This window comes from Molothrus ater, chromosome 3 (assembly GCF_012460135.2).
Source record: "Molothrus ater isolate BHLD 08-10-18 breed brown headed cowbird chromosome 3, BPBGC_Mater_1.1, whole genome shotgun sequence".
NCBI lineage: Eukaryota > Metazoa > Chordata > Aves > Passeriformes > Icteridae > Molothrus > Molothrus ater.
This window is the reverse complement of record NC_050480.2, coordinates 12,802,203-12,815,700: the sequence shown is the minus strand read 5'-3', so window position 1 is coordinate 12,815,700 and position 13,498 is coordinate 12,802,203. Positions and strand designations below refer to the sequence as shown.

The following is a 13,498-nucleotide window of genomic DNA, read 5'->3' as shown; positions in this document are numbered from 1 at the left end:
CATTGCCAGACACCCACCAATGACACAGCCCTCAGCCAGAGCAGGTGCTCACACCATCACTTACCAATGCTTCTGCATTACTCTTGCAGAAAGATTATAGACAGGGCCACAGAGAAGATAAATTTGGTTACAATATTAGATTCAAAACTGATTTCCACAATGCAGAACAACTGGCTGCCTTTGACAGCACTTGGCTTCACTGCAAAGTGGTTTTTAGCAAGGGGAAGGGAGAAGCTGAAAGGGAGAAGGATAAGAAAATGGTGGTAGGAGTTGGGGCTTCTTGAGGTATTTGGAATTTTATTAATCTTGTGACCTAAAGGTTTGTTAGTTAAAATTTTAATGTTCACAGCTACCCTCTTAAAGATGTCAATAAGTTAAGAAATGAGACTGGTACATGGCAAAGAGTGCCACTACTGCAAGAGACAAGCTGTGTCAAAAAGCCTTAATACAAAAAGTAAGGAGTAAATGAATGTGAGCTCAATAAACTACATACCACTTCAGAGACTAAACTGAGGAATTTCAAAAAGCTTTGTTAAGAAGCTGGACTCTCTAATCCTTGTGGGTTCCTTCCAACCCAGAATATTCTGTGATTCTGTAATACCTACAACTTCAACATCAAAGTATCTCTCGTACGTAAAGTGGACAAATAAAAGTCACATTTTAAACCATTATTTTTTCCTGACAGTTATATTAAAGAAAAAACATATTCAGTGAAACATAAAAGGGAGAGGGGAAGAGAGAGAGAGAGAGAGAAAGAACAAACTTGGAAACAAACCAATTTAAATTTAGAATTCTTTTGGAAGGAGCGAGGGAAAAGATGGATTTCCATTCATGTGCTCACATGTAAGCTATTCCATACTGATTTGGACATACACAGAGTACTGCACATACCTGGTGCAAATTTTGTTGTCCCACAAAATCTAACAGTGCCTGTTCTCTGTCCCACCACCAGTACTCTGTCTCCAACCTGGATTTCTCCATCAAGAGCATTTTTCCTCGTGGTTGGGGAACTATACAACCCTGAACAAGACAAGAACAAGATCTGAAATTAGTGAGATTAAATCTTTAAGAAAGCTTTCAATAGCAAGCCAAATGATTAGTGAACAGAGTATTTATCTCTAATGCAGTGTACCTTCCACACATGGCAACACAAATTTTGCTTAGACAAAAACTTGCTTTGTGCAGCACAAAAACTGAACTACAGCCTTTTCTCTGCTCTGAAAAGGTACAGTGGCCAACTGTAAAAACACTTTGCATCTTGAAGACATCACAAAAATCTTTCTAGAAGTTGCCAAACTTAGGTTTATGGTTAAACTACTTCACAAGTGTCTTTCTCGAACTAACTCACATTCTGAAACAACACAAGCAGTTCTACATAAGTACTTAGCATAGCAGTGAACTCCACCCTGTGAAAATCCACCTCAATGCAACAGACCATACCAGCACTAATCTTAGATGAGGCAGAAGACACTCTGGTCAGGGCCTTTTTACTGCTGCTTGTTGAGTTCCTCTTCTTGGAGTAGTTCCGTTTCCCTTCCAAGGAGGCAGTCGAAGAGGAAGAGCTGCTGTACCCAGGAAAACCTAAAGACATAAATGAAAATTGTCCTTCAGGGGTTATAATTTGGAAAAGGACAGATTAGGCAGAAGGGAAAACTTTTGTAATGTTGAAGTTATCTGCTGTCCATGGACCACAGAATACAAGTGAAGAGCCAAAGTTAGAACTTGTTATGCAGTGTTTGCACAAACACGTGTCAGGAATGACATGGGTGCACATGACCCTGCCTTGGGAATGTGGCGATAGCTGATGCTAGAAGAGGTCTCCAAAAGCCCATCTTTATTATTCTATGAAAGTTCATCTAAACAGTCCCAAGCATATTTATTAAAATATGTGAGCTTTAGTAGTAAGAGATCATACCACCAGCCTTTCAGCATCCAGCCTACTAAAGATTTGATGAGAAGTGGAAGGAAGGTGATATTATGTGAGTGAATTATTGCCTGGATTAAAGCCTACTATATTCCATTACATACTGTATTAATATTAAAATCTGTACTATAAAACAAGAATGGGAAATAAATCACTTTTATTTCCATTTACAAACCCTAAAGTCTAAACTGTCCAATAAGACTTATGTTCATCTTCCTACTTCCTTTTCAAGGCTCTTCCTCTTCTCCCCCTTCTTAACCCCTTCTAGCCAAAATGAGGCAGGGTACAGCAAGACTCATCTATGCCTCAGCTTATCAATGTGAAAAATTAAGATAATATTGCTTATCAAACTTTCCAGACTTTTGAGAAGCTTAATCCATTAGTTTTGGCAAACAGCTTGGTATCAACACAGGGTTCATTTGTTCTATGTAATTTAATTCTCCAATTTTCCGAAACAGTAAGGAAGAACTGAGGAAAGGCAAAGGCAGTGGGTCCAAACAAAAGCTGAGGACAGAAATTTGAAGACTGAAATACTCACTGCAGTTAGGCTACAATAAAGAAAATTCAAATTACTGACTAAATAGTGACTAAACAAGCAAACTTCAGCTCCATATCCAAGGCATAAATACACATGCACATTTGCAGACACACGCTACATGTTCTTATTTAAAAGCCAGTCCAGGGATGGATTCACTGGAGGTCAGACCACCATTTTTACAGGGATGCAACAGGAACTGCTCCAACTAAACCTGTCATCAAGATACTTCATTTTGTGGGAAATCACAGCATGGGAGAAGGAAGAGCAGAAAGGACTTCAGCAGGCCATATAATTGATTCTTTTTCCTTCAGGCAAAACAATTATTTGCTACAACACTCCTGACAGGTGAGTATTTGGCCTGTTCTTAAAAACTTCCCATCAGGGAAATCTCAAGACTTCCTCAGCAGTGTATCTCACCACATAATTATCCCTTACAGGGTTCCCCCCCAGTGTAAAACCTCAATCACCAGCAGTTTAAATCAAGGTTTTTTACTCCCACTATACATGCAGAGTGGGTTATATCACCCCTTGTATTCCAAAGCTTCCAGTTTTATGCCTCTGATCTTCTGGCTTTTTAATCACACAATCACAAATTTCAAGTCTTTACTCCTAAGTCATATTTTATAAATCCAGTTGTTGTTGTCTTTTCTGAATTCACAACTGTTCACTCACAGAAGCTATAAAAAGATGCTTCCTACACAGACCTGCTGGAGCCAGTCCAAAGGAGGCCATGAAGATGTTTAGAGGGATGGAGCATCTCTTCTGTGTGGAAAGGCTGAGAGAGCTGGGCTTGGCAGCCCCAGAGAAATCTCACTGTGTCCTTTCAGTGCCTGAGGGGGGCCTCCAAGACAGATGGACAGACTGTTCATGGGGGGAAGCAGTGACAAGACAAGGGGTAGAGGCTTCAGACTGACAGAAAGGAGGCTTAGATATTAGGAAGAAATTCTTTCCTGTGAGGGTGGGAGACACTGGAACAGGTTACCCAGACAAGTCGGGTGATGATATTTAATGACTCTTGATGATCTTTAAGGTCTTCCAAGTCAAACTATTCTGTGATTCTGTGCCTTAAAGAAGGAGTATTCAAATTCACACTTCAAATTATTCCAAATAAACTCTGCTTTTACCAACACAGTAAGATTTTGTAGACAAAACTTCAAAGGAAACACAACTTTTAGGGTTTGTTCAAGATAGCTGAAAGGTCCCTTTGTGTTTCAAGTTCAGCAAAGTACTGCTGTGGTAGAAGTTATCTAATTGTGAAACCAGATAATTGCAGAGAATGATTCACATGCAAAAGGCACTCTTTAAAAGTTAGTTTCACTTTTCATATTTGAAGCCTGTTCTTGTGAGTCTGCCATGACACAACACCAAGACTGTTAAGCACTGTTAGATGGTAATGCTTTATTACAGAAGCATGAACATAAAGATAGAGGAGAGGAAAAAAGCCAACAGAATATTAAAATCGAGGCAGCAACAACACAGGGTAAAAGGTCTCCCTCAAAAACCTCAGCTGGTAATTCTGCAGATCCTCTGCAAGATCATTTACTAAGAGCCAGCTTTAAGGGCTTTCCTCTGTTCCTGCCCAAGTGTTCAGACAGAGGTGGTTACCAAACCAACACAGAACACCAGCCAAACATCCACACGAATTACTTTGCTCCTAGAAAACCAAATACCTACAGCTGCTTGAGACTTGAATTGAACAAGCATGGCAGCTTCTTTCTACAGTGAAGATACAGGGCTTTTACAGAGGTAGGGCAGCAATAATACTGCTTCTACCATACAAAGAATTTTTCTTAACATGTTAAAAAAAAAATTAAAATTATTTCATTACCATCTTTTGCAGGTACAGTTTTTCCCCTGTTAGCAGTCAGAAAGTTGTTTTCAGAAGCACTGTCTCTTTTTGCAATATTTAAGCCTATAAAAAGAATATATACAATTAAATATACACATCCTAACAAGTAACAATCATTTTACAGAAAGTCACATACAAAAACAATTTTTGCAGATTTTCAGATTACTGGATGCATGAAAAAATTGATAAAACTGTACAATTCCTTAGACACTTGACAAATGGGTAAAACGAGAACTGCAGAATTGTTTTGATGGATAAGCACAGATATTAAACCCCTTAACACATTAAACCAGTCCAAACTATCTTGCCAAACAATAAACAAATGGTTTATAAAATACTAATTTTATATTGAAGGACTTTTATTTAAATCTTTCAAACAAACATTCACTTTCATAGACTTAAGGTCTACTATTCACCAGTATTCATTTCATAATTTCTGCTTTAAAGATTACACATCAAGGTTTTGAGAGAGATTTGAGATCAAATCTTCATTCAGACTACAAATAATGATGTAAGCATGCCAGTATGATTTTGAAGAGCCTAACTCTCAGAGCAGCAATGTTGTGATATGTGTAGGAACTCATACTCTCACCTAAGTTATAATTTGCAAACACTCATTTTGCATTTCTGACAGTTTCCTACCTTAAATCAATGAAGAACAAGCTTATCTATGATTTATCCCCTCCCTGTCATGAAAGAAAAAAATCACATCTGTTTTATTTAACTACATCTCTCAGCTTAATTCAGCCACAGGGACTGAACTAGTTTGTGAATGTAGAGTATTTCCCAAATTTTTATGGCCATTAAGGGATCAGATCAAAAAACTAATTATTTGTGACTGATAATACATTTCTTATTTTTATCTCAGTAATCCTTTTCCTAGAAACTTGAAAAAGATCTTTTCTCATCAATCTGATGGATTATTCAAATCCAGTAGAACCAAATAAAATTTCAAAACTCCCATACAATATTATAAGTATATTTTACTTTGCAGCTTATAACCTTATCTACAAAAAGCATATTATTTTTTCTCAAATTATTATAAACCAATGTATTCCAGGGAGGAAGTTTAAAGGAAAGAAACATGACCTGGTGATGCACATAAACACTGCAAACCCAAGCTCTGCCTCTGCAGCTTTGTCCTTGCCCCACTCCTGCCAGCCACTCAGCCAGGCATGTTCATTGCCATGGAATTCTGTGCTGTGTTCCCTGCACACAGCACCTTCCAGACACTCACATCCAGTGGATGTAAGCTCTCCTGGGCAGATGATGCTTAACTGACTCTGATTTCTACCTTAAAGCAAGGTATCAAATGTTTAGATTTTACAAAGACACAACTGCACCTTTGGGACAGAAAAATTGGGTTTTGATTGAACTAGGTCAGTGACAAAGGAAAAGTCCCTCCCATTACAGTTTAATGGGTTACAAACAGTTCACAGCAAAGTGAATCAAACACAGAAAAACATTTAACAAAAGAAGGCAGCTCACATCTGCTCCTGAGCAATACTCCTAACAAACTGCTTATCCCTAGAAGCTTTTTATGCAAGATGCCCATTTATAAATAGCTTGAATCTTGTGCTAATTGTAAATACAGAAACTTACTCCCCACTCAATCTATGCAGAGAAAAGTCACATAAGTCATCCAAAAAAGTTGTCAAAATGCATCCTTTCCTGGCATCAGCCTGCTGCATTGCTTCTATACCCTGCATATTACAGGTAAAGTGTGCAGTGTTTTAGGGTGCTTGGGTAAATTCAATGGGAATGTGTGTTATCTTCCATCCCTTAAGCTGTGTGTGAGTCACCTGAACAGGTCTCAAAGGCAGAAGAAATGCCAATGAAATATTTACTGACATTATTACATAGGCAGCCAAACATGGGGTGCCAGATTATGCATGGCCAGCACTGCCATGCAGTGAAGAGGGGCAGGGCCACAGCAGGGAAGAGCCTGTTCTCCAAACAGCTTGGAACCTGAACAGTCAGAAAACATGGATCACTCACTCCACAGGGAGGGAACTTACACAGAAGGATTAAGTAACTTGAGCAAATTACTAAGAAAGTAAACCAGAGCCAGAGACTGAGCCCGTAACTCCAATCAGAGTGTGGCCTTATTACAAGGACAACCTCTCTCTTCTAATTTGGCACTGGTTTTACTCAGATAATTTAATTAACAGATAAAACACAATGAGTTAAATAGTTTCTTTATAGAAAGAAAATACATCTCTTCAATTTCTAGGCATAAAGGTGTATAGATTACTTACTAGATTTTCATTCCTTGCAAGTTCTCCAGGAATATCTTAGTAAATAGAACCGCATTAGGTTGAGACACTTAACTGTTATCACAGCCAATTAGAAATTACTTTAATGGCTCAAGAATAAATGTTGTGGTGAGAGGTTCTCTATATAGAGTATGTAAAGAGTAGAAACTGTCACAGTACATCAGATCACTGTAATCACAACTCCACACAACGTCCTTCCAGCACCACTCCACAGGCCAGTGAACTTCCAACCAGGACAACATGGAGTTAATGAATACCTTATCACCTCGTCCCAGGCTATGAACTAACTCCAAACAAGAATTTTAATACCAAGATTTACTAATTCTTGAAGATTAGCATCTCTCCATCCTGTGTCAACATGGAAGAAAATACTCACCAGAATTCACTTTGGAAGTTATGTGTGTCACATCTACTTTCTTGGATTTGACCAAAGGCGAAGAGCGCGTGGAAGAGCTTCGTACGGAGCTTTTCTTGTGATCAGAAGCCTTGCTTATTTTGGAAAGGGGTGCAAAGATACCTAGAGAAAAAGTCGTATGTGCCAACAAAGAACCATGGATAATGGTAAAGTAATGAAACTTTGCAGCTACTCTCTCACGCCAATTAATTCAGGGATTTTTTTTAGCCACCATCATAACTTGCTATGCTGACAAAGCACTTGCAGGGTAGGAAGGACAAGCTCAAGAGAACAGTGAAATCAAAATCCTTATCAAGCAACTTGAACAGAATAGTTGGAAACACTCAGACTATCAATTAGAATCTCCTTTTTATCCTAACAGTAACGTTCAGTCTCCACTGCTACAAAAGACATCACCTTTGTATGCCCTGTGTGGCCACAGCACCTTAATTAAAATACCTCAAGCTCAAAGTTAGAAAACAACTACAAGCAGGAATGTCTGACCAAGGAAGACAAAGCAGGTAAAGAAACATGGCTAGTATTGCTACAGTACAAACAAGCCCTTTCGACAATATCAATGAAAAACACGGAAATCTCACAGTTTCAAGGAAAGAACCAGAAATTTTGACTGGTTGGTGGCTTCAGTCATTTTGCAAATAGCTGCAGCCAAAACTTTAGGACCAGCTAAAGAACCAATAAATCACACAAAGCACTACGAAGAAAAGCAACAGAATCTGCTACCTGTTTTTATCCTCCCAAACAGCTCAAACCTTCCAGTACTCTTTAAAATGTGGGGGTTTAAAAACTGAAGAAAAAATAAAATAAAGGTTATACCGCATTTTGGTGCACACTTGAAGTACTGGACTTTTCCAACACTTCCATTGTTCTTCCCTTCTGGTTCATCCAGCTCCACACCAGCCCACTGGCCACTGGCAAATTCTGTTGTGCCACAAAATCTTAAGGTACCAACCTAAGAGAAAAAGCATCAACACAGAATGGGTTTGTTAGAAAAGTATTGTTCATGAGAAAATAGTATCGGTTATGAAAGAGACAGCAAATCATCTCCAAAATGCAAGACAAGTCATCACAAAAATTAAAACATCATTTCCCTCACTTATTCACATTCCTACCTTTCAACACCACTCAATACATTTTCCAAAAGGTCTTATTCCTTCTGTGTGCATTTTGCATTAAACATTATGGACAGATGCCACAAGAGACAAGAATAAGACAGTAAGAACCACTGTAAACACAACTCTAGGTCAGCAAGCACATGCCCAGTGAGAGGTTTTACTTGCACTGTTTATCCAAGAATAATTCCAGAATCAGGGCTAGGTATCTTCCTAAACTGGAGGTTCCATAGAAATATTAGACAAATCTGTGTTTACATAAATACACACATACAAGTGTATATATATATACACACACATATATATACACACACACACACACACACACACATATATATATATATATATAGCAAAGGTTCAAGGGGAAACTTCAGAGCATAATTTTTTCTTTGGAGAAGATTCATAAAGATTCCCTCCTTATGATTAAACAAAATTTTAAAAGCCAGCAAATGTTTTAAACATTTAAAATGTTTTAAACATTTGCTGTTGCTTCAATAAATACCATAAACTCTGAACAGATAAGCATATGAAGAATATCAAGACAGACCAGTCCTGCTGGTAGACCTCATTCTCCACAAATATACAGTATAAATTCACACACTTCAACCAAACAGGGGAGGAATAACTACAAGAGCTGCATTTAACATTGATTTCAATTCATTTCTATATTTGATTTTTTAAATTAGTTTTAGTAATAAAAAACTTTGATCTTTCAGTTGCTCAGTTTTCCTCATCTCATGTGACCTTAATGTTAGTTCATTGTACACTATGACTCCACTGCTTACTTAATCCAAGCCTCAGAGAGTAAACAGATAGAAACAATTTTTTTTTAACTACAAAACCTTCCAGGTACTCTTTCCTAATGTCTGTAAAGAAATAAACACGACCCAGGGCCTCTTATGCTGAAGATCTCCTTAAACTTGACTGTTATAGGCAGGTATGTCACACTAATCTAGACTGAGACCTTTTAGCTACTGACACAGGGATCACATTCAGCCAGGGGAAGTTCAGCCAAGCAGCCCCACAGATTCCTAAAATTCCTCCAGTTACTTTCCAGGCACCAGCCAAAGAGCATTTACTGAGCAGAGAGGAGAACAGCCAGCATCTTAAACCAGAGGTGGGAGATGGCAAAACTGCAGCTCCAATTCTGCCCAAGGACCTGTGCAAGCAAGGAGCAGGGGATCTCTTGCACGAGACACAGCAGGGGCAGTTTTCTCCCAGCTGCTTCTCTCCCTTTTCACTCCCATTTCATCAGATGTGATCCAAATGGGCACTCAGCCTAGCAGAGCAGGAGCTGGTGGAGCTGTGGGGCCCCAAATCACGTACCCAAGAACACCTGCTTACACAGCTTCCTACCCTGCAAGACAACCAGAATGACAGGCACAGTAGGAGCCAGGAGAGGAATCCATTCTCCCTCGGGCATCTACTGTGCTTGGCTTTCAAGCTTCATTAAAGCTGACATATTAGGAGACTGCAGAAGCAGCAAAGACAACAGGAACCCGTAAATATAGTTCCAAAAAATGCTGCTGTTCCAAGTGCCCTCATCCCAGGGCACTTCCATATTCCAGAATGAGAACTGATCCAGGAGAAGGTTAAAAACAGGGCACTATTTTATTCATCCTGTTTTCACTTTTGCTCCACCCTGCAGGAATTTAGGAGTACCGAGGGGGAGGGGAAGGCAGATTGTATTCTATTTGCCATCTATAGGCAGTTGTCTTCTGTTAAGTGGGCAGTCTTCCTTATCTCTTCCACAACCACTCCTTCCTCCAGGGAGACATCTGCTGATAAGAGGCTGTTGAATGTCACTGCATGGCTGGTAAGAACTGCAGCATTGGGAGATGCTCCGCCCAGAGGGAAGAGCTAAGCATTACTACCCAGATATAATCTGGAGATTCTGGAACACCAGCAGGCTTCTCCACTGGATTTTCCCAGAGAACAGCAGCTGCCTCTTCCTCTGGATCTTCAGAGGAAGACTACACCCTTTCTACAGGATCCCTGCTCCAAGAGAACCACACCTGACACTCCAGGAGTGCTGCAGCCACAAATCCAGTTGGACTGCTACCAACACCCTGACCAGCAGGATGTCAGGTGATATTCTGACTCTGTCAGTGTTGTTTTGGTTTACTGCATTGTTTATTTTATCTTTCTATTTTCTTCCCTAATAAAGAACTGTTATTCCTGCTCCCATATTTTTGCCCGAGAGCCCCTTAATTTAAAATTTATAGCAATTCAGAGGGAGGGGGTTTACATTTTCTATTTCAGGGGAGGCTCCTGCCTTCCTTAGCAGACACCTGTCTTTCCAAACTAAGACACAGAATGAGAACTGATCCAGGAGAAGATTAAAAACAGGGCACCATTTTACTCATCCTGTTTTCACTTTTGCTCCACCCTGCAGGAATTTAGGAGTATCGAGGGGGAGGGGAAGGCAGGGCTGAGAACAACTTCTCCATTCAGGCAAAGGGAGAAACGGGGTGGGAAGAAATGTGGGAGTGCTGCACAACAGCTCCTCGCACACAAAAGAAGGAAGGGAGGAAAGCTGCTGTGGAAATGGGAGTTCAAACAGCACAATCACATTCCTTCTTCCCCCCTGCTCTAGAACAGATTTGGCTCCCTTAAAGAAAAACAAGCTAGCTGCAAAGGCCTGCTGGCCTTTGGCAGCACAAAACAGCTTCTAACAACTCCTTAAAAAACACTGCAACAGCATGATCAACTACAAGAATAAAAGCAACCAAACCCAGGCAGCTCTGTCCATGCACAGTGAGCACATTACAGCACAAACTGTTCTGTGGGCCTTACTTAGAGGAAAGATATACAAGAGCACCAATTTCATCACTTTCTTGCTCAAAAGCCTCCATTAACTTGCACTTATATTATCTCCACTTGCTGCCACTGTGATTTCTGATAAAGAAACTTCTGTCTTTAAAGAATAATTGGCTTCTGTACATACTCCAGTTAAAATGCCTTCTGCATAGCTAGTGATTCCTTTGCTTTCCCTGACCCAATTTCAAGAGTACAGCAAATTAAAATACACAATGGGAGCTGCTTCACACTCTTGCTGGAGATCACTTTAGAATCTTTCAGTTGTGACAGTTACAAATCTGAAGTTATATTAGGAAAGCTATTAATGTGAAAGCTATTCAAATATAAAATTTTGCTCAAAAATGCTTTCAGTATTTACCAGGAAAAAAGTACTTCTCTGGAAGAGTCCTAGCACTTAGATCCCTTGCTATCACAGCAAATGAAAAGTCTGAATACTGAATGCAATATTAATGCTACAGTTTTAAAATGTTTTTAGAAAGGTGGCTATCGTGGTAGCTTCTAAAGAGCTATTCACATTTGAGCTGGACCTCTATTAACTACATTTTTATACTTCCAGAGAACCATGTAACAACCCTGTTGGCACAGCACTGCTTCAAATATTTTAGCTGCATTGCACCAGTGAAATTGGGTTACTATAGGCTAAGCAGAACTGAAGAGTTTTTCCCTGCCTTCTGGAAACTATCAGGAGTACTTCACAAATGCACACTCCTAACAAAGCTGGGCAACTCACAAAGTAATTTGCCAACTTTACCATCACTTTGATGTGACACCAAAAAAGTTAATAAAATCTGAGCCATGCTGATGTACTACAGGAGACTGTTAAAAATCATTTAAAGACACAAAATGCAGCCTATGCCTGTCAAAACTGCTCTTCATAATAATGACTTTATCACACAACTCCTCAGCTTATTACTTTCCCTAACCAGTTCCTTGCTGCCATCCAGAGATCACACCTTCCAGAAAGCATTTCAGACCCCCAAACTGAGGTATGTCTCCAAAGTGGTAAAGAAAGGGACTCCCCAGGAACTATGAGAGTAGTGCCAGGTTCATGGCCATACCTTCTGTCCTGCAATAACAACACGATCTCCCAGCTTCAGGCCAAGTGACAAAAGCATGGCCCTGCCTGTGACATGGTCATAGGTTGGAATCATAGCTTTGGAGATGTCACACGAGAGAGGCACTGCATCCAGCAGGATCTGCTTGATTTCCTTTGCACTGGCTGCTGCATCTGCCATTTCCAGTGGCATATCTACTGGATCAGGAACCACATCTGCTGGAATCTGCCCTTTGTCATTCTGTAGAAACATAACATAGCACAGGGTTTAATATTGTTACAAGATAAATCTGACCAGGTGAAAACACAGTGTTTCACAAAGTGTTTCATCCTCTTTATTAGATATTTTTCCTAGAATATAAAACAACTATGAAAAAAACCCACATTTTCAAATAAGGATACCAAAACATCCTTAGATAGATCAGCTAGTACGTACAGCATCTCATTTTTGAAACTGACAAGTCACCAACATTTTCAAATTTAAGAACATGATTAGGACTCAGAACACCTGAAACAAGACACTTGTGTCTCTCTGTGTACCTGAACACAGAGTTAGGAAAGCAAGGCAGACTTCTGGTCTGTAATGCCAACAACCAAAATGCCAACTCCTCCCAAAGAATCTATCTTTACCCAGCATATAGCTTGCTCCTTGGTGAGGCTTATGCCAAATGTAAGAGGAAATTGAATTAATGTATGTTGCATGTATAGAATATGCAAATGTGATGGCTCACACGAGTACCTGAATAAATCTGTTCAGGTTTATCTAGGCACAGACTATCCTATGAGAGATGGATTAAGGACAGAGTCCTTTCCAAACACATCCTGGTCCCAGAAGCCATGGCTGTGATTCCCTGCATGTCCTATGTGACAGGACAAGTTGTTGGAGCACCAGCTCCCCTGGAGTCAACCTCAACTCCAGGCAGCTGCCCAGACAGCAGGTACTGTCAAGCTGCCCCAGGGACAGTCCTACCTACACTCTTTAGCAAAGCCATTGATGTGGAGCTTTGGCTGTCTGCCCATTTTCACATCTGCAGCAAAATAATCATCTCAGTCTTCCACATTTGTCTCAACTGAGCCCCTGGACTCAGACATTACTAGCAGGAGTGATGCAGAGTAAGATTGCATTTGTTTTGGTCCCTTCAAAACAGACTAGAAGTTCAGTGTTTCCTGAACCCCCTCTCAATCCATCTCAAAGCTAGAAAAGTATAATCCTTACTCAGAATTTACACTGCTGTTCCCAAATAATCCAACTCCACACACTGTCTCTAGTCAAAACTTTATTGCAGGTTTGAGCAATTCAACACCCACCATTCCCTAAAAATCTCCAATCACTCTGTAAGTAAAAATCACACTACCTTAAAAACAGGAAATAGCTGGGTTAAAGTTGAGTGGGGAGTTTGAGTTTGTAGTCATGACATTAGAGATTATTTTGGTCACATCAGCCCCACAGTTCAGCCCACCAGGTGCCCTGCAAAACCTCTGTGCCAACACAAAGTGTGGGCAGAGCGGTGGC

General features: G+C 40.0%; 1 protein-coding gene across 2 annotated transcripts in view; it reads right to left on the bottom strand.

Moving 5' to 3' along the window:
• CLIP4 (CAP-Gly domain containing linker protein family member 4) overlaps positions 1-13,498 on the bottom strand; it is a 32,566-nt gene that overhangs the window by 5,625 nt on the left and 13,443 nt on the right. For both annotated transcript variants that reach the window (XM_036380101.1, XM_036380103.1), the window contains 6 exons: positions 11,990-12,226; positions 7,816-7,951; positions 6,964-7,104; positions 4,291-4,374; positions 1,441-1,581; positions 892-1,020 (listed from right to left, as the gene is read on the bottom strand). In XM_036380101.1, the coding sequence (XP_036235994.1) occupies positions 892-1,020; positions 1,441-1,581; positions 4,291-4,374; positions 6,964-7,104; positions 7,816-7,951; positions 11,990-12,226 (868 nt within the window). The remainder of the gene's footprint in view (positions 1-891; positions 1,021-1,440; positions 1,582-4,290; positions 4,375-6,963; positions 7,105-7,815; positions 7,952-11,989; positions 12,227-13,498) is intronic.